Below are 21,471 nucleotides of genomic sequence, written 5' to 3'. Positions count from 1 at the left end.
TTAGACATGCCTCTTGTTTCAAATTGGGAACAATGACATAGACCTATGTGTCCATAGATCTGAACATATACGTGATACTTCTTAATGACCTCATTTCCCTGCCCCCTCAAGACTAATACTCCTATTACAAGTGGGGACTATGTCATTGTCAATGACTTGTTTTCTTCTTGTCATTTCTGCATAACTTCAAATGGCAATGATAGTACAACAATTACAGGGACAAAGTCGGCCATTTTTCATGAATTTTGTTTGGTACAAGATACTTATATTGTTTGACATGTTGAAAGATACTGAATGAATGGGTGACCATGCATATATCTGATCCCGGTTTTAGACAAATTAAATTAAACCATCGCGAAAACGAATTAATAGTCCTGACCATTAATTCATTCTCGCGATGGTTTCATTATCATGTCTAAAACCGGGATCAGATATATGCATGGTCACCCATTCATTCAGTATCATTCAACATGTCAAACAATATAAGTATCTTGTACCAAACAAAATTCATGAAAAAATGGCCGACTTTAAGAGTTTTTGTTGTAAGTATATACACCTATTCATAAATTTGATTGATACAAAGGATTGATATTTCACTACCACATGGGTTACAGCCTCACATGTATGTTGACACAAGATCATTCATCAAATGATCATTTTATATTTTTCACCAAAGACAACACAGGAAAATTACAAAGTCAATCAACAGCCATGCTGGTAACCAATCATTACAGCGCCCTCTAGTGAGTGTCATTAATGAACTTTACCATCAGCATGTCATTGGTTACCAGGTAATATATTCCTGATGCAAATCACATGAGCTATAATGGCTGGGTGTTGACACATTCACGGCAAACTTGATGGACCAGTTTAACTTCCTTGTGATTTAGTAATTTCAAATCAATAGTCCAGTGTGAATCTAAGGAACTTCTGTGGTGACATTCGGAGACTCGGGTATGTTACACTCTTTTCTTGCCATTCCAGAGTTTGTACCAAATGAATGATCATGATTTTGAATGGTAATCCTGATAGCCAATGGTCACTAAGACTTTGAAGGACAAAGAAAGTGTGTTACCCTCATTTAGGGCCTTCTGGTGAAATTTTTGTACTTCTTTTACCTCCTCGTTCATTCATGCATACATGTACGTAGAGAACTAAATTCTAAGAACTTGAGTCTTTACTCCATTAAAATTTGTTGATCTGTTATTGAGTTATGCCATTTTTAAATTTAAATCTGTTATGTGATTTTGCAACATGCTGTTATGTAACACCTTATGCAAACAATGGGAAGAATAATGCCACCTATCGAGACAATTGAAAATATAAAAATAGGAATATCTTGAGAATTATTTGTTTAATCATGACAAAAGTTTTAGTACAGGTATATATTTTCATTTCCCATTCCATTACATTGCTTTTTTTGGAAATTTACGTATTGTTTATCCTGGAAACAATAAACGCATTCAAAATGTACTTTTTAACTCCGCTGTCAGTGACACATTGCAGAGCTTATATGATAGGTGGATGAGTGGCAGCGTCCATCAACTTATTTCATTCCAAGCATCTTCTTCCAAACAGCCAGTCTGATTAATATTTGGAGTACAGATCTCCAGGGATAAGCTGAATCAAATCTGTTCAAATTATGATGCAATATGCAATTTGTATTTTTGGGATAATTTTTTCTATTTTTGGGCAAAAATATTTTTTCTCATTAATAGTCGGTCTGACAGATTTAATATTTGGTATACAGGTCCCTAGGATGACCTTATTTAGATTTGTTCAAAATGCGATGAAATACGCAAATTTGTATTTTGAAGGCAAGTTTTTTCATTTTGTTCAAAAAAATCATTGAAAATCTTCTTCAAAATTGCCGGTCAGAGAGCTTTGATATTTAAGATATAGGTCCCTAGGAAGGACATATTTCAGAGTTTGTTAAATTATATGTAGGGACTTGCAAATTTGTGAATGTGAATCCGTCTCATTTGCATCTTATAAGCTCATATTTGGTATATGTATACATATACAAAAGAGAGCTTATATGGTAAGTTGGCGGCGTCTGTATGTCTGTATTCATGTAATCATGTATAGTATGTGCAGATGGGAGTGTTTCAACACTATCTCACATCTGTTCACTTTCATCAAGCAAACATCCTTCAGTCAGTATACTGACTTGACAATCACATTCCACAGATTAAGTGTCCGTGACGTGCTATGTTAAAGTCTATTCTCTTAAACAATTAAGTAATCAGTTCTAATACATCAAGCCTGCACCAGTGTCTGTCCCTGTGTCCACACACATCACACACACACAGACACATCACAGGATTTATGTCCGTCCATACCAAACACTCTATATCTGGGCTAGACCCTCGAGAAAACTGGGCTAGCAATAGAGCCAGAGGTCTGGTTTTGGTACAGGATATAACTATGAGAGGAAAATTTTTCAACAAACTGTCATGTGCCTTGATGACCTTTGACCTAAAATAAGCATATGCCTAATGAGGTCTGATTTCGGTATTCATGGGAAAATTCAGGAACTATTTTATTTGCCAAATCCTTCAACCAGACGACCTTTTACAAATATGCTTGTGAATCACTAACCACAAATGCTAAACTTTTTAAATTTGATGGGATGAAGCATCTGATGGCTTTTAGGGTTATTGATTATCAGTCTGGTAGCTTTTACCAGTGTTTGCAAGTGCTTGGGCCTGTGAAGCTGCTTGCAGCATTAATTGTAAATTGTTTTTATTTTTATATTCCCCTCCCAAACTGATGAAGTCGGGCAGGGACTTATATGATAGATTGAGTGGTGTGTGTCCACGGAGATCTCAGACATGCCTGGACTGATTTCTTTTAAACTTGGTACAAGAGTAATACACTATGGTGGACATATTAATGCACATCATGTTGTTTTAGGATACGATCCAATATTGCTGCCTGGCTGCCATTTTGTTTCATGTCTGTGGGCATTATGCAGCTTTAATATGAACTGATTTCAATCAGGCTTAGCACAAGGACAATAAACTATGACTCAAACATGCACATGAAATTATTTTTTGATACGATCAAATATGGCTGTCTGGTGGCCATTCAGATCTTAGTTACTGATTGTGAACAAATTTATGTGGGATTGTGTGATTCATATATGTCACAAGCAACAACAAATCCAACTTGACTGATAAAAACATCCTACCAAGATAAATGTCGGTGAAAAGATAGGGATAAATCAATAACGTAGCATTCCGATATTGGCCGTTGGGCTAGAGACAAAATATTTTACTTTAGACTCTTTAATAAAGCTTCAGAGGTGGTAAGCTGGCTGTAACTAATTCTAATTTCTAAGTGCGACTCTACACATTCCTTGAACAACTGGCAATCCACTTAGCATTCAAAAAGCACAATCTTCATATTTAAAGAAATTTTTGATTTTCCATTTATACCACACATGCCATACATTTGAATGCTGTTATGAAGTTTGTATAGGCCTATTCTAATCATGTCAGATTTACTGGTTAATTTGCTGACCACTTGAAGTGAGCACGAAATCCTAAGTGCAGGTTTCAGCCATGCCAGTGTTATTAAATGTTCTGCTCATCAGCTGTCATTAACTGTTGTCATGAGAACACATAACATGGCGACCAATACATTCTGAGAGATGTTTCTGGAAAAACAGCAATGAAAATTAGCTGAAGTTATCTGGTTTTCAGTAATTCACAGAACATTCTTGATACTGACCATTTGAATTTATCAGTCATTTTAGTATTGTCAGTTATTAATCAAAATATTCACTGAAAAATAAACTCTAAACAATTGAATGGCTTTTGTCTAGGAATGCATGCATATTTGATCATCATGTGCACTTATATGGAAGAAGTCATCTATACCAACGTTTTTATGAACGATATGGTGGTTATATCAGGTAAGCAATTTTAGAGAAGTAGTTATCCTCCAAAAGATGTGCAAAATAAATGAAAAGGGTAAACCCAACTCCTCTGCAGCTAAGTTACATTAATACTAGGCCTATCAGACAAGTAGTTTCCGACAAAAGGTTGTAGACCATAGTGGAGGAGTATATTCTAAGACAAAATGCTACAAATATGGACTGCCTGGAGATAAAATAAGGTTTGTGTAGGTCTCATTACTGATAACATTAGGCAGTCAGGTAATTCACCTTATCTACTCTATTCATCAATGAATAGAGTTTAACTCAGTAGATTGACACTTATTCACTGTGGCCCAGAGTGTTGAAAAGTTTCATTTAATAGCTCACATTTGGTATATGTATATATACCAAAGAGAGCTTATATCATAAGTTGGTGGCGTCTGTATATATGTATGTACTGTATGTATGTATGTATGAATGAGCGGTATGTCCGTCCACTTCAAAAACTAAACAAATGCAGCACCGACCGTCTTGGTATTTGGTGTACATGTGGACTTGGGGAGGTTGAGAGATGTGAATTTGGTCAAATAATGTCAGTCAAAAATATGCGAATAACTTAAAAAAAAAAGGAAAAATCCTTCAAATTTCTAAAACTCTGTAACCATACCAGTATGTCAGATTTTGTTGAAGCTTGGTGTGCAGGTCATTTAAGTTAACTTTAATTAGATTTGTTCAGATTGTGGTGAAATTTTTATAGTACTGTTGTATTTTTGGGGCAATTTATCCTGTTTTTAGTCAAACAATCATCTTCTCTGAAACTGCTTGTCCCATTGCTTTGAAATTTAGTATGCATGATCTTAGGGTTGGCCTCTGTCAGATTTATTCAAATTGTCGTAAATTTTCAATTTTTTTTTTTTTTTTTTGGGGGGGGGGGGGGGGGGGGGGGGCAAATTTTCCCCGTTTTGGTCAGAAAATCATTTTCTCCCAAAGTTTTTACTGTATTGCTATGATACTTGATATGCATAATCCTTGGGTTAACCTATTTCAGATTTGTTCAAATTGGGGTGAATTTTTCATGTCTGTATTTTTTGGGGAAAATTTTCTAATTTTTAATCCAAAAATCACTTTCTCCTGAAGTTTCATGTTCGATAATTTGAAACTTTATGCATGATCTTAGAGGTGACCTCTGTCAGATTTGTTCAAATTGTGGTGAAATTTGCATAATTGTATTTTGGGGTCAATTTTTCCTGTTTTTGGTAAAAAAATCATCTTCTCTAAAAGCGCATGTCGGATTGATTTAAAACTTGGTATTGAGGTTCCTAGGGGTGATCTCCATCAGATTTGTTAGCTCCGCTGTCAGCGACGCGGAGCTTATCAAATAGGTGATTTTCGGTCTCGTCCGTCGTCGTCGTCGTCCGTCTTGTCGTCCGTCAACAATTGCCTTCTCCTCTGAAACCGCAACTCCAATTGCTTTGAAATTTTATATGCAGTTCACTTGGGGTGACCTCACTTAAGTTTGTTCAAATCATGGTGAAATTTGCATATTTGTATTTTTGGGGCATTTTTTGTGTTTTCGGTAAAAAAATCTTCTACTGAAACCACTTGTTCGATTGCTTTGAAATTTGACATGCAGTTTACTTAGGGTGACTTCAGTCAGATTTGTTCAAATCGTGGTGAAATTTGCATATTTGTATTTTTAGGCAATTTTTGTCATTTTGGTAAAATATCTTTAAAAATCTTTTTCTTCAAAACTACCAGTCAGATAGCTTGATATTTGGTACATATGTCCCTAGGATGATCGATTTCAGATTTGTTCAATTTGTGCAAAAATATGCAAATTTGCATTTTAAGGCAATTTTTGCCATTTTTGGTCAAAAAATGTATTTCTCAAAAAGTACTGGTCTGATAGTTTTGAAATTTGGTATACAGGTTTCTACAGATGAGCTAAGTAAATATATTGAATTTCTGATGAAATCTGTAATTTTGTATCTTCGGGGCAATTTTTGCCATTTTGGTCAAAAAAATGTGTATTTCCAAAACTACTCATCTTATGCCTTGATATTTGGTACACAGGTTCCTACAGATCACTAAATGATATTTATTGAAATTTGATAAAATCTGCAATTTTGTAATTTTGGGGCAATTGTTGCCATTTTTGGTCAGAAAATTTTATTCTAAAAAAACTACTCATCAGATCGCTTTGGTTGACATGTTCTTAGGGATGATCCGATGTGATATGTTCAAAGTATGATGAAATCTTCAATTGTGTATTTTTGCAGCTATTTTAGCCACTTTTTCTGGCCACTGCATTGAGCTATCAAAGATTTCCACCTTCTTCATCAACATGTGGTCAAAAATAGTTATTCTCTACATAAAACACAGTGGAGCTGTATCGGCCGCTAGGTTGCTTGTTTGAAACTTGGTATGCATGTTCTTAGGGGTAACTTGCTTGAGTATGTTCAAATTGGGACTAAACATCCCATATTGTATTTTGTGACAATTTTTGCTGTTTTTTGGTCAGAAATATGCCAAATATATCATTCTTGAATTCTCTGCTAAAATTACAAAACATTAAGAATGGCTGCACATAACACACATATTTTGTGTGTAGGTGATGCATGCTAAACTGTAAATGGAATTTGTTTGAATGAAGTTATCACGGGCAAAAGCTATGCTAAATAAAAAATAATGAGCAGCAAATGTATAAACTTTGTGAAGATGCCTGTAATTGGGAGTCAGAATTTTATATGTTGGTGATTTTTAGTCCCCACTGACACCATCCGCGGGGACTTATAGGTTTGGTCATGTCCATGCGTCAGGCCGTCCATCTGTGTGTGCGAGTGTCCGTCCATTCACGCAGATATCTCAGAGATGCCTTGAGCGATTTCATTCAAACTTGGTACAAGGATTACTTCATATGTCATACATATGCACGTTGCTTTGTTTTGTGATACGATCTAATGTGGCTCTTGTGTGGCCATTTTATTACGATTTTTTCATGTACAGAGCCATAACTCAGAGATAGTTCGACCGATTTTATTGAAAGTTGGTACAAGGACATTGAGCTATGTCATACATATGCACGTCAATTTGTTTCACGACATGATCCAATATGGCTGCATAGCAGCCATTTTGTTACAACAATTTTTTGACGTCCTTAGCCATAACTCAGGCATGTCTCAACCGATTTTATTCAAAGTTGGTCCAAGGACATTGACCTATGTCATACATATGCACGTCAATTTGTTTCACAACATGATCACATATGGCTGCCATGCGGCCATTTTGTTACAATTTTTTTCATGTACAGAGCCATAACTCAAGCATATCTCAACCGATTTTATTCAAAGTTGGTACAAGGACATTGACCTATGTCATACATATGCACGTGAGATGTTTTACATTTGTTTAGAACTTGAGGTGTGGCCAACAACTGACATTGAAATCAAAACATTGTTCCTTAACTTTCAACTCTACAAACAATGATGCCCACATATTTTCTAAAGATCTTTTTCCTTGAACTTTGGAGCTTAATTATTATAATTGGCCAACTGTTACTATAATGGAGAACATGTGACCTTGATGAAGATACTTAATACCATTTTATTGTAAAACATTTCATCATGTCCACCTTATTTTCAGGATAAGAAGTTGACGATTGAATCTGGAATTTTACCAGCAAACAAAATGGAAGGATCTGCAGCATTGTTTATAACATCATGGAAGAGAAATTCATATGGCCCAGCTAATTGGAAGATGATCACAGAGTTCTGTGAAAATACACTGAAGAAGAAGCCTGTTGAATTTTCTAAAATTCACTGCACTGTCCTTGATGTTGATGTGGGTGACGAAGTAAAGGAAGATGCAGCAAGACACAGTGTAACTCTGATTCCAGCCACCAGACCTAAATTATCTCATCCTGATGAAGATCCACCTGGAGTTACTTGGCTTCTTTTTCCTGACTACTACTATCCAGGACTTGGAAAATTGGAAAATATAAACCATGTTGTTGCATTGTCTTCAAATGTCAAGAAGACAGCAGCTGCACTTCAAGAAAGTCTCTTCCCTGATGCCAGGTTTTATGAACCACCTGATCAACCCTCAGCAGCAGTATTCATTTACAAAGCATGGAATACCGATAAGGTAGATCTGAAAGGATTTCACAGAACTCTTGTCCATGATTTTTGTGAAAGGAAGGCCGAGGCAGGAGAAACTCTGAAAGCTTATTCTACAGTACTTGATGTCAAAATCAGTGATGACCAGAAGAAAGATGCTGAGAACTGTGGTGTAACCTTGATACCGGCACAGAGGAAAGAGAAAGCTGATCACAGAGATGATCCTCCGAAGTTAGAATGGTTGCTGAATCATGAAATCTACTATCCAGACCTGAGAGAAGTAGAAAATGTTCAATATGTAATTGGTTATGCTCCAAAGACAGGACGTGCTGCAGCTGATATAAGGAGAAAACTCTTTCCTGGTGCAAAGCTAGTTCTTATCAATCATGCTTGTCCAGAAACTAACTGCCTGCAAGCTGAAGAGCATGGTCAGGTGGAATTTGAAGAAAAGATGCTGCAGATGGCAAGTGAGGCAGACATCCTGTTTTCCATAGGACCTCGCATCTATGATTATTTTGAGAATGCATACAGGGCAGAAGTTCAGGGTAGAGACTTATCAGACATTCCACATGAGGAGATTCTTCCACGACCAGACAGGTGTTTCTGGGTGAAAGAACCGAAGGAAAAGCCGGTCATACAACACCACATACTAACATGTGGTCAGATGGATACACAGATGGCCATAGAAGGTGCAAGTCTATCGCAGCTTCCATTGGTACTGCAGCTAATCATCGAAAAGCACATTACAGCAGCCAACCAGAGTGGAAGATACAAGGAGTTTCTAAAAAAGCTGGCAAGACTGAACAGAAGATTTTAGCTGATGCATCAGAAAGTCCATATGTGTACCCAAAACTCCAGCCAGGGCACTCAGCAAAATCTCTACTAACATCTCTACAACAGTCTCATCTCTGCCTACCTTCACCATGCTATTGGGATTATAGCTTTTATGGATTGGAAGCGATGACTTTCGGTTTGCCAACTTCAGTTGATGAGGATTCTCATCTGGCTCACCTTTTAATGAAACATTTGGAAATGCACTTTGATTACTGTGTTGTCAGAAGTGGTGAGGATAAACTGTCAAAGAAAATATCACAACATCTCAAAGAGACACCTATGGCTTTCAAGAAGGCAAAGGCTTTGAAAACTGCTCGTACAAAGTGTGAAGCTATCACTGAAAGTTTTGCAAAATTTGCATCATTATTACAGGAACCAATAAAGAAAGAAAATGAAGATGACGGTATGTACCTATGTTCAACATCACATGCCCAAAAAGCTGCAAATACTAGCTGTTGCTATCACTAGTAAATCATCTGACTGAGAGGAAATTGATTCAGCCATTTTCTCCTCTGCTATACCATGTCCCAGAAGATCAACATATCATTTTCTTCACTAAGTATTATCACTTGAAATGTCATTATGGTTAAACTCTCTTTTTTAATTAAAATGAAAACAAATCAGCATAACTTTATAGTGTAAGGACGGGTCAATTTTGAAAACCTGTGCATGATGAAATTTAATATGACATTGATATCAGAAGTGAAAGCAAGCCACATATTTTCATTTGCCTTTTTATGGGACATCCACAGAATGACAGAGTGAATGGAAAAGGAAGACAAAGATCATGACTGTACTTGTGGACACAAATGGATTTTGTAATAAGTAGTTAAAAATGATATCCTATGAACACTAAGTTTGCATTAATGTAAAGCATAATGAGACTCGAGAGTGTGTTAACCTTTTTCCTTGTTTAATCTTATACGGTACTACACCAGCTGATTTAAAACACTCAAGCTACATTGGAAAATCAAGCACACAATCAACAAAGGGAGTTCTGGAATCAATGAATGGAAAAATGTCAACATTAGTTGTGACTAAAGATGATGGCATTGGAAGCCAAGCAGTTGAAGAAACACATGGTGATGTGATGGGTAAGGAAAATGCAGAGTCTGGCCAAGCAATGACCAAACCGTCTGGGGTGGAATATGAAAAACCAAATACTGAGGAGGCATTAAAGGACATAAATTGCAATGAAGAAAAACAAGGTAATTTAAGCCTGCCACACACAAGAGGAATTAGCTGAGAAAAATTTTCATTTGAGGCTGTTTGCTCTGTCATTCCGGCGATTTTTTGTGAGTTTTTACCTCTCGAGCCGTTGAGCAAAATATTCAACATGTTTGAGGAATTTGCCGGTGGAATTTTAGTCAAAACGTTTTGTTTTTTCGTCACGGCTTCTGGATAATCGGCACGACATCACTTTTTCTGAAGTGACTACCTAGACACTGGGTCAAAACTACTGCGTGCATAGTCATGCATCTTTTCCACTGTCAAAACTACTATTTCTTATGTACCCCTGAAATAGTCACATCTACACGAGTTATGAAATATAGTAACATAACATGGTAATTTCAGTTATTAGTTCTGTTCATTATTGTACTTATGATTATAAATATATATCAATAAAGTTCCAGGCACACATGATCAAGCAGTAACCAATTGCTGTACAAAGTCAACGATGTTAGGGCAGTCTATACACATTTATGTATGTAGCATGCAATTTTGTACTAAATTTGCAACAGTGAGTGAATCAATTTTAATCTGGATAATTTGTGTACTGGTTCAACTTCCGGCACACTACATGACTGAAATGAACAATCAAGGTCAATGATTACAGGTATGCTGTCAATCATGGTCATGTTTCAAAGATTATATCCATGACATCATTTCTTTTATCCTCTACAAATGCTTCAGGTAAGAAGAATCAAACATGTCAATTATCACCCCACATATAAGATTCAAAGTTATACATGTTTAGAACAAGTAATAATGGTTCCAATTCAGGAATTCCTAGCATTGGTCATCCATACAATTTATTCACTCTATTAATCTTTGATTATGGACACAAACAACAAACAAATATTACCAAAGGACAAGTTCAATTTATCATGTAAATTTATCAACCACACTGTGTTTTCTGACTTTTTATACCATCTTTATTATCTTATTCCAGAGTTACCTGTTAAAGTAGCCTTGAATGAAGAGATGCTCCAAAAATGTCTCAGAACACTAGAAGAACAAACCCAAGCCCTCTCTGTACAACTTAGAAGGTTGCAGGAAATGAAAAAGAATGAGGTGAAGGCTGCATGGAGAGAATGTGAACATGGACTGACAAACAGAGTGCAAGCTGTGCTGGCAGATGAAGACAGCTGCAATGAAGTAAAGAAAGTCTGCAAGGAGAAAGTTGGTCTGGATCCAACAACTGTGACAGCAGAGTCTTTGGGAATCTTGCTGAAGATATTAACACTTTATTATCTCTACAGGTTGAAGCAGACTTGTAGATCTAGAAATCTTGCCAAAGCACTGGAACCACTGCTGATAACAGATGAAATGAGAGAGATAGCTGCCAAAGTTGGAATAACACTGCAGTTGAAAGCTACATATGACATGGTGAAGTTTGAAGAAATTGAACATTTCTTCATTAATCGTAAGCTCATTCTGAATTTTGCGCTCACAAATCATCACACAGGCGAAGTGTGCATGTTTCTTTTTTTTGAGTTTATGTTATTACTTTTAAAATTATCACAAAATGTAAGTGGTATCTCTATTAATATTAAATCACAGTTCACAGAGCATGGTATCCACATTAATAATAAAAGACTTATAGGGAAAAAGTACCTGAGTCTGTTTTTTACCTTTTTGTACTATCAAGGGAACTTTGAATACTTGCATGAAGTCACAGAGGTGAAGGAGAAATTATCCTATCACTTAACGCAAACAGATTATTTTTGTGACCTTTAGACAAATTGGAGTTTTCCTATTCCAATTACTTTCCTTTGACAAATTAACATTGCTGTGATGTATTCATAGGTAAATTGTGAGTTTCTAAAGTAATCAAACTTGTGTAATTAAATAAACATTTTGAAATGGGAAGATTCCTCGATTGCATCATAGACAGTAGCTCTCTGAAAAAAAAACTGCCAGCATCCCATAGGCTATTTTGACATTGTTGTGTAACATCTGTATTTGCTAGTTCCTCGAATCTGGACTGCCAATATCTACATGAATCAGGAAAGTGAAAATTTTAATTGTACACTCAACTGTCACTGATTAATGCCCTACATGAAGTTACTCTAGTGTAGCCAGATGTTAACACTTTGGTATATGCAGTGAGTAAAGTTGTCTGTTTATTGACACTTTCATTTTCTGTTGCAATATACCGATATCCTATCAGATGAGCGTCAATATAACAACATCATACACATTTATGTAGCCAATGTTCCATTGACAAAATAAAAGTTTGCAAAATGTATGTCAAATATGCAAATTGGCATTATTTGACTTTTTGACTTTAACTTGTCTTATGCCTTTCAGTAAACTGGTATTCTTTATAATATTTTAGTAACAAGTTCCACAAAAGTTAATTGGGTCACCATAATTGATATATAAGTTCACTTCATATTACTATGAAATATGGAGATCAACTCAACTGCTTAATGTCATTTGCTAGTGTCATATTTTTGCATCGTCAATGTACATGAAAAGTTTCTGCACCTTTTGTAAAGTCTTTGAAGATTCATATTACAAATTAACATTAATTAGGCAAGACAAGCCCACCAAACACTTGTCGGTTTTTACCATACAGAGTCTGCTACTAGAATTTCAATCTGATGGATGAGCCATATGCTAACAGACAAACAGACAAATATCAGTTTAGCAGTTTAGCAAGCTCATATATATGATATGAACAAATGGCCACCCTCCATGGATAAAAATCTAAAAGTGAATAAAAGAAAGAACAACTCAGTAATCTCATAGTAAGTTGTATTGGGAAATAAAGAGATTAAAAGGCATTTTTGTGAAAATGCCATGGACCAAAACAGGTCTTTTGTTCTCTTCCTGATTGTATTTTTTTTCCTTTCTTCCAGGCGATGGTGGGGGAGTTCAGCCAGTTATATTCCATGATGAAATAGAGGATGATGATGGTCATTGTAGCTTGGATTCAGAGGTAAAAGAAAATGTATCGTAAGTTGTAGAACTTAAAAAGTTAATGTGACTTGACAGCAACACATGGGAAGCAAAATTGTATTAGATCAGTTTGTCAAGTAAACATATGCAAAAATACCAAAATAGACCTCAATTATAGATCACCAGACACTATGTCTGAGGCATCTGGTATTTTGCAATGTGATGTGATACAATATTGTCAAAATCATTTTGTTGTTGTTGTTAATTCACATTTTGGGTGACTGCTGATGCTACTGTGATAAATGAGTAGAAAACCTGTTCTAAGATGGGACAGACAACTAACAAAGTCCCGTAGACGGTTAATGTCGTAACAATGGTGACGTACAAGTAGATAACAAAAACCATAACATTCAAGATGAGAAAAAATTAAATTATTATTAAAATACAATGAATTGTGTACTCTTTTTAGCTCATATTTGGTTTTATATTGTTACGTGCAGAGAAAACGAACAAAAGGGTGAACTCAGCAGTTTCCGTTTAAACAAAATTTATTACGAAAACAAAACTAATTGCTAAGTTAGGGACAGAGTACAAGCTTTAAAAGTGTACAGACTACTTATCTCAGCTGGGACGGCAAAGCTCCAGTCTCAGAGTTGTAACAGTCAGTCGGATGAATGAACAGTCCTTTGGCTTGCAGGCTTGAAGCTGCACAAAGACCACAGTATAAATCCAGCGTTGACAGTGAAGGTCTTGAAAGTCTTGAGAATGACTACTGCTGGAGTTTAGTAACACACAAGAGACACAATCCCAAAAGTCTGACTGGAAGCTGAGCACGTCCCTTTTATAAAGGCATATAAGAACAATCTAGAACTTTTATTGACATGCTAATTACTGTTCTAAAATTATCTCTCTTACACAACTAATCAACTTTCCAGAACATTCCAAACATGACTAATTGAATTCAAGGTTGTGAGGTCATTAAGGGCAGTGACCTTGAGAATGTTCTAGACTAATTGAACTCAGGTCATGATGAGTGTGGGGGAAATGACCTACATAACACACCCCCTCTTCAAAAAAAAGAAATTTTTCAAAGAAAAATCTTTCTTTTGCAAATGTAATCTTGAAAAGATTTAAGTACTCAAAATTTTTTTTTACTCTAAAGTAAAATTTCTTGAAAGTGAACACAATAAACTCTAAATACGAGAGAGACAGTCTGCAATTAAATTGTCTCTGCCCTGATATGTCTAATATCAAGATTAAACTCCTGTAACATTAAACTCCCATCTTAGCAATCTCTGATTTTTGCCTTTAAATTTCTGCAGAAAAACAAGAGGGTTGTGATCAATATAAACCACTATTGGCTGATTTGAAGAAGTAACATAACTTCAAAATGCTGTAAAGCTAATATCAAAGATAAACACTCTTTTTCAATTGTAGAGTAGTTTCTCTGGGATTTGTTAAATTTGCGTGAAAAATAGCAAACAGGATGATCTACACCATGACTATCCTCTTGCAATAAAACAGCACCAGCAGCCGTATCACTAGCATCCACAGCTAATTTGAATGGCAAAGTGAAATCTGGTGCAGACAACACTGGAGCACTTTGCAGTATGGCTTTAAGTGTATCAAATGCCTGTTGGCATTGCTCTGACCAAACGAACTTTACTTTCTTTTTAAGTAAGTTAGTCAAAGGCTCAGTAATTGTGGAGAAATTTGGACAGAATTTTCTGTAGTAACCAGCCATACCGAGAAAGCGCATCAGTTGTCGTTTGCAGTTTGGTATGGAAAACTTGAAATGGCACTGATTTTGGCATCAACAGGTTTTACCTCACCCTGTCCTACAGTATGTCCGAGGTAAAGTCACCCTCGCCCAACCAAACTCAGATTGGCAAGGTTGACAGTCAACATTGCTTTGCTCAGTCTCTCAAAGAACTTCCGCATGAGCTTGATGTGTTCCTCCCAGGTGTCACTATACAGGACGACGTCGTCAACATAAGCTGCACACCGTCTAGCCCGGATATGACGTCGTTGATCATCCGTTGGAACGTTGCCGGAGAGTTCTTCATTCCGAATGGCATCACCTTGTACTGACAATCCGTCTGGTGTAACAAAGGCGGATATTTCACGAGCACGATCCGTCAGAGGGACTTGCCAAAATCCCTTCAGTAGGTCAAATTTCGTCACATACTTGGCTTTTCCCACTCGGTCGATGCAGTCATCAATCCTCGGGATTGGGAAAGTGTCTGTCTTTGTTAAAGTGTTGACCTTCCTAAAGTCTGTGCACATACGATAACTGTGATCTGATTTGGGAACAAGTATGCACGGCGAACTCCAGTTACTTTTACTGGGTTCAATAAAGTCATTGTCCAGCAGGTATTTGACTTCTTCCTGGAGATATTTCGCTTTTGTTGGATTCAGTCTGTATGGATGTTGTTTTACAGGCTTACTGTCCCCAACATCAACGTCGTGATAGATGACGTTTGTCCTCGTTGGAACATCTTGAAACAGGTGTTTATATTCGTGGAGCAGTTCTTTCACCTGTTGTTGTTGTTCTGGCTGGAGGTGTGCCAACTTTGTAGACTCCAGCTTCTCCAGGATTTCTGAGTTCTGAAGCTTGACCGAGCCCAGCTTTGAGTTTAGAGTATTTTCACTCAAGTCAGTTTCAGTATCACTATCTTCATAATGGTTTGAACTGACTGCACTGACAGGCTGAGTTATAGTAGGATTATCCCTATCCAAATATGGCTTAAGCATATTTATGTGACATAGCTGTTTTTGTTTTCGCCTGTCAGGTGTTATTATGATGTAATTTAAATCACTCAATTTCTTATCAATTAGGTATGGCCCAAAGTAACGAGCATGGAGTGGTTTGCCAGGAACCGGAAGTAGAACAAGAACTTTTTGACCTGGTTCAAACTTCCGTTTTGAGTGTTTTTTATCATATTTGGTTTTCATTGACTGCTGAGATGACTCAAGATTTTCTCTGGCTAATTCACATGCTTTAGAGAGTTTTGTACGAAAATCTGACACATATTGCAAAATATTCAGACAATCATCATCGTCTGATAGGAATTTCTCTTTAACGAGCTTAAGTGGGCCACGGACTGTATGTCCAAATACAAGCTCAAATGGGCTAAAACCAAGAGACTCTTGAATTGACTCTCTAACAGCAAAGAGCAAAAAATGAATTCCTTCATCCCACTGTTTCTCTGTGTCAAAACAGTAGGTCCTAATCATGTTTTTCAAAGTTTGATGAAATCGCTCAAGAGCACCTGACTTTCTGGATGATAGGCGGATGACCTGTACTGTTTAATGCCTAGCTGATCCATTACTTGTTGAAAAATTCCAGACATAAAGTTGGAGCCTTGATCGGACTGGACACCTTTGTCTTTATATTTCTCAGTGGTATGGCTTCGGGGAACCGAGTTGATGTACACATAATTGTCAACATGTACTCATTTCCTGATCTTGTTTTTGGTAGGGGCCCAACACAGTCTATTAGTATCCTACTAAATGGTTCTTGAAATGCAGGAATTGGCTGTAAAGGGGCCTTTGGAATGGTCTGATTTGGCTTTCCTACCATTTGACATGTGTGACAAGTTTTACAGAAATGTGCTACATCCTGCCTGAGATTAGGCCAATAAAAGTGACTGAGAATTTTATGATAAGTTTTCCTGACTCCTAAGTGACCAGCCCAGGGGGTTTCATGGGCCAGGCGCAATATTTCAGCACGATAGGGCTTTGGAACCACAATTTGATGTTTTATAGCCCAGTCGTCATCAACCAAGACATCTGGAGGTCTCCATTTACGCATGAGAATACCAGATTTTGTATAATAGGAAACAGAGCTATCTGAAGTTTTATCTTCATCATCTACCCTGTCAAACAAACACAAAACATCTGGGTCTTTGTGTTGTTCTGCAATGAGATTTGATCTAGAAAATGTCTGACTTTGGTCAGCAGAAGTTTTACTGGAAGTTTCAAATCCACGAGGGATAACGGAATGATCCGTGTCAAACACCTGACTGAGAAAGGTGTCATTTAAGTCACATCTGTGACATTATTTTTGAGAGTATTTTGATTCTCAGAAGTTTTCTTTGACATGGCTCGAGTAATGGCACATGAAGGAAATAAATCGGGTATCTCTTGTTCAATTGGCTCTGGATCCTGATCTAAACTAGGATTATCAGTCACAAGTGGATTAGTAATGACCTTGTCCCCAGCAAGGTCGTTTCCAAGAAGAAGGTGAATCCCTTCAAAAGGCAAAAAGGCCTAATACCTAAAGCCACAGGTCCAGAAACAAAGTCCGAAGACAAATAGACATTATGGAGAGGAACAGGAATGTAGTCATTACAATCTACCCCCTTAATAAGAACTTTAGAACCTGAAAATGACTTTTCAGAAAACGGCAGGGTATCTGCCAACAAAAGAGACTGGGAAGCCCCGGTATCTCTTAAAATTTTGACAGGGGTAGCGGAAGAAAAATCACTAGAAGTGATATAAAACCATCGTGAATAAATGGTTCGAAAATACCCATAATGCTATCTTGAGAAGAATTGACCTTGACCTCATTAATTGGGGATGAAGAGGGGTTTAACCTCAGAAAATGTGTTGCACACATTATTAGACTCTAATTGAGTTGATGAAGAAATAAAGCCGGTTGGCTTAGATCCACTTTGACCACTTTGACCTTCACGTTTTCTTTTCAATTTGAAACAATCTGACATTAAATGGCCGTCTTTCTTACAATAATTACAAGAAAGTGTACCGAACTGTTTGTCAGAAGGAGATTGAGACTTGGGATCTGATGATGTGGGAGTGTTACTTGAATTTTGTGAACTGTTGTCATTTGATTTTCTACCGTCCTTTGAGAAATTCTTGGATGAAAAGGAGGAGTTAAATTTACCTGCATTGTTTCTGTATGAAAAGGGCTGGGATGGTTTGCTGAGAAATGAAGATTTGTGGGTCAACGAATAATCATCGGCCAAACGTGCAGCAACCTCCAATGTATCTGCCTTTTGTTCATTGATAAACGTCTTGATGTCACTCCGGATGCACCTTTTAAATTCCTCAATCAAAACAAGTTGTCGTAATTTGTCATAATTCTGACTGACCTTTTCAGAAGAACACCAACGATCAAACAGTTGTTCTTTTGTTCGAGCAAATTCAACATAAGTTTGGTCTTTCGCCTTCTCACAATCCCTAAATTTCTGACGGTACGCTTCAGGCACCAACTCATAACCCTTGAGAATTAATTCCTTCACAGAATCATAATTTGAAGCCTGCTCTACTGACAACTGAATGTAAATTTCTCTGGCTTTACCCACCAAAGCACTCTGCAAAAGCATAGACCAGGACTCCTTAGGCCAATTCAGACTCTGAGCAATTTTCTCAAAATGGAGAAAATATTTGTCAACATCCTTTTCTTGGAAAGGGGAACTAACCTGAAATGCTTAGTAATGTCAAACTTGTCCGAAGGGAAGAATTTTCCTGACTGTCCAAGCTCTAAACGTTTTATTTCTACCTGTAATCGCTGTTCTTCTAATCGCAATTCTTTTTCTCTCTGTCTTTCTTCCATTTCTAATCTTTCCTGCCTTTCTTTTTCTTTCTGTCTTTCTTCCATTTGCAATTCTTTTTCTTTCATTTCCTTTTCTAATTCCAATTTCTTAAGCTCCAAATCTGCCTGTCTCTCTTTTTCCATTTGTAATTCTTTTTCTCTCATTTGTAATTCTAGTTTCTTGATCTCCAAATTTGTCTGCATTTCTAATTCTAATTTTCTGAGTTCAGAGGTAGACTTGGGCTCATAATCTTTCAGGGTGGATTCCTCAAATTGGCCTAAATCAACTAGATGTTTGGCAATACGGTACTGTATTTCCCTCTTGCGCATAGATCTTTTGACATCTACTTTAAGGAAATTGGCCAGTGCTATGAGGTTGTCTTTTCTGAGGGAATTAAATGTGTCCTGATCAAGGTCATCCATAAATTCGTCTGGCTTAAATTCCGCCATGATTAAATTTCGCTGAGTTCACAGTATACAGTAGTTTTGAAAAGGCTGTCAAAATGTTGTCAAACGGCTCAAAATATTCGTATCCCGGACAAGCCCCCAATTTGTTACGTGCAGAGAAAACGAACAAAAGGGTGAACTCAGCAGTTTCCGTTTAAACAAAATTTATTACGAAAACAAAACTAATTGCTAAGTTAGGGACAGAGTACAAGCTTTAAAAGTGTACAGACTACTTATCTCAGCTGGGACGGCAAAGCTCCAGTCTCAGAGTTGTAACAGTCAGTCGGATGAATGAACAGTCCTTTGGCTTGCAGGCTTGAAGCTGCACAAAGACCACAGTATAAATCCAGCGTTGACAGTGAAGGTCTTGAAGTCTTGAGAATGACTACTGCTGGAGTTTAGTAACACACAAGAGACACGATCCCAAAAGTCTGACTGGAAGCTGAGCACGTCCCTTTTATAAAGGCATATAAGAACAATCTAGAACTTTTATTGACATGCTAATTACTGTTCTAAAATTATCTCTCTTACACAACTAATCAACTTTCCAGAACATTCCAAACATGACTAATTGAATTCAAGGTTGTGAGGTCATTAAGGGCAGTGACCTTGAGAATGTTCTAGACTAATTGAACTCAGGTCATGATGAGTGTGGGGGGAAATGACCTACATAACAATATATAAATACCAAAAAAGAGCTTATATGATGAGTCGGTGGCGTCTGTATGTCTGTATGTATGTATCGGTATGTCCGTCACACACAAAGGCTCTCATACCGCCAAAACTACCATCTCAGTATTTGGGTGTACCAGTACAGGTAGATGCAGGGGTCGAGATGTAAATTTGTTCAAATGAACACGTCATGTGCAAATGAGGTAAGAAAAAGTGAAATCCTGTAAATGCGCAGGAGTGGTTGCAGTAACTGAATCAGCCCACACATCTGAATAAGAGGATTTTGACCTTAACCTATTTGTATGCAGGGTACCTCTTATATTTGGGAGTGGTAGCAGTAACTGAAACAGCTAATTGGTCATTTCCTGTCGTTTATGAACTATGACATATTAACAGACCTGCTGAAACCATGGATATCTATTTTGTACATCCATGGTTGAAAGATTCTCTGCTATGCATGTTGCTAAAGTTGACCTTCAGTATACCTAAAGTTTAAGACCTTATTTACATTTGTCATTCTTGTTTTCTGGTTTAAATATTTCTTGTTGTTTTTCTGGTTGTACTGTGCAGAAATTGTCATAACATCAACGTATAATTTTCCTGCACTCAACAGATAGAAACAATACTTATTGTTGATCTTTGGTATGTACCAATTCTGATCAAATTTGAGCGACACCGTGTAATTGCGGTATTTTTAACATAGTACCCCGGTATGTTCGTCCTGCCGTGTTGAAACATGCAGCATTCGCCTCACTGATTGGACAAGTTGTAAGCGTCTATTCAGTTTTCATGGCAGAGTGTCTAACTTCACAATATACCTGGTCCAAAGCCTTCAAGGATCATTCAATGACTCTGGCTAAGTTCAGGTGCTAAGGCTACCGAAATAATCACTTCAAAACTTAAGAAACACACATTGGTAATATAAGAGTACCCCCTTAATGGTTGCTACAGCGTATTTGTTACACAAGATGTGTGTAATTTCTCTCTCTTCTCTCACTGTGGCTAAGTTCATACAGTGACAATTGTACAGTGACATTTCCCAAGGCAGCCCAGTCATTTAGAATTAACTGCAATGAATTTTTATCATTCAATTGTGAAGTACATTGTATGGTATATGCCTTAAGGATTTTGAGGCAACATGCAGTCATTATCACAGCCACCTTCATATTACAGTAAGGTGGCCAAGCCATTTTTTTCTCTTGTTTATACACACAGTTTAAATGGATATTTAGCAAGAATGGGGTAAAAAGAAAAAATAAAAAAAAATTATGCAAATAGCTGTATCCAATCAAAGTTATGAAGTTTTAAAGCAAAAAAAATGCCATTTTTTCGCGGACAATTTTCGGCAAATTTTAAAATTATTTCAATGAATGCCGATTCCTTCAAGTTTGGCAACCCATAATTTTTTATTTACTTCACATGGAATCATTAAACTATGTGTCTTGTGCACAGATTTACCAAATATTACGGAAAAATCAAGATTTGACTGATGCACAGTCTTGGATTTTGAAACTGTGAGTGTTGAAAATTGAAAATATTTTGTCTGACTTAGTCAAAATTGCGGCGGCACCGTACCATCGAAAAATGGATGGATTTTTATGTTTTTATGAATTTTGAATTCACATAACTTAAAAACTAGAGCTAACAATACGATGAAATTTTGTCACAATGTTATTTAATAACACTCAATTCTAACAAATCAATTTAAACTGCCACTTGTCTTTTAATGCAGTTAATTTTCAGCCATGAAATTGTAAGAAATAGCTGTCCCTAACTTCAGCCTCAGGCAGGCTGTCAATGGTGTGTCAGTGTGACTGCCTTCCGCCGCCATCTTG

General features: G+C 36.9%; 1 protein-coding gene across 1 annotated transcript; it reads left to right on the top strand.

Moving 5' to 3' along the window:
• Window positions 1-8,504: 8,504 nt before the first annotated feature.
• Window positions 8,505-11,793, top strand: LOC139143888 (uncharacterized). The gene is made up of 4 exons (XM_070714484.1): window positions 8,505-9,235; window positions 9,771-10,040; window positions 11,006-11,479; window positions 11,705-11,793. Exons 1-4 carry the CDS (start codon window positions 8,653-8,655, stop codon window positions 11,791-11,793), a joined length of 1,416 nt encoding a protein of 471 aa, XP_070570585.1. The 5' UTR covers window positions 8,505-8,652.
• The last annotated feature ends 9,678 nt before the right edge of the window (window positions 11,794-21,471 follow it).

This window comes from Ptychodera flava, chromosome 1 (genome assembly GCF_041260155.1).
Source record: "Ptychodera flava strain L36383 chromosome 1, AS_Pfla_20210202, whole genome shotgun sequence".
NCBI lineage: Eukaryota > Metazoa > Hemichordata > Enteropneusta > Ptychoderidae > Ptychodera > Ptychodera flava.
This window is presented reverse-complemented; position numbering and strand designations above follow the sequence as displayed.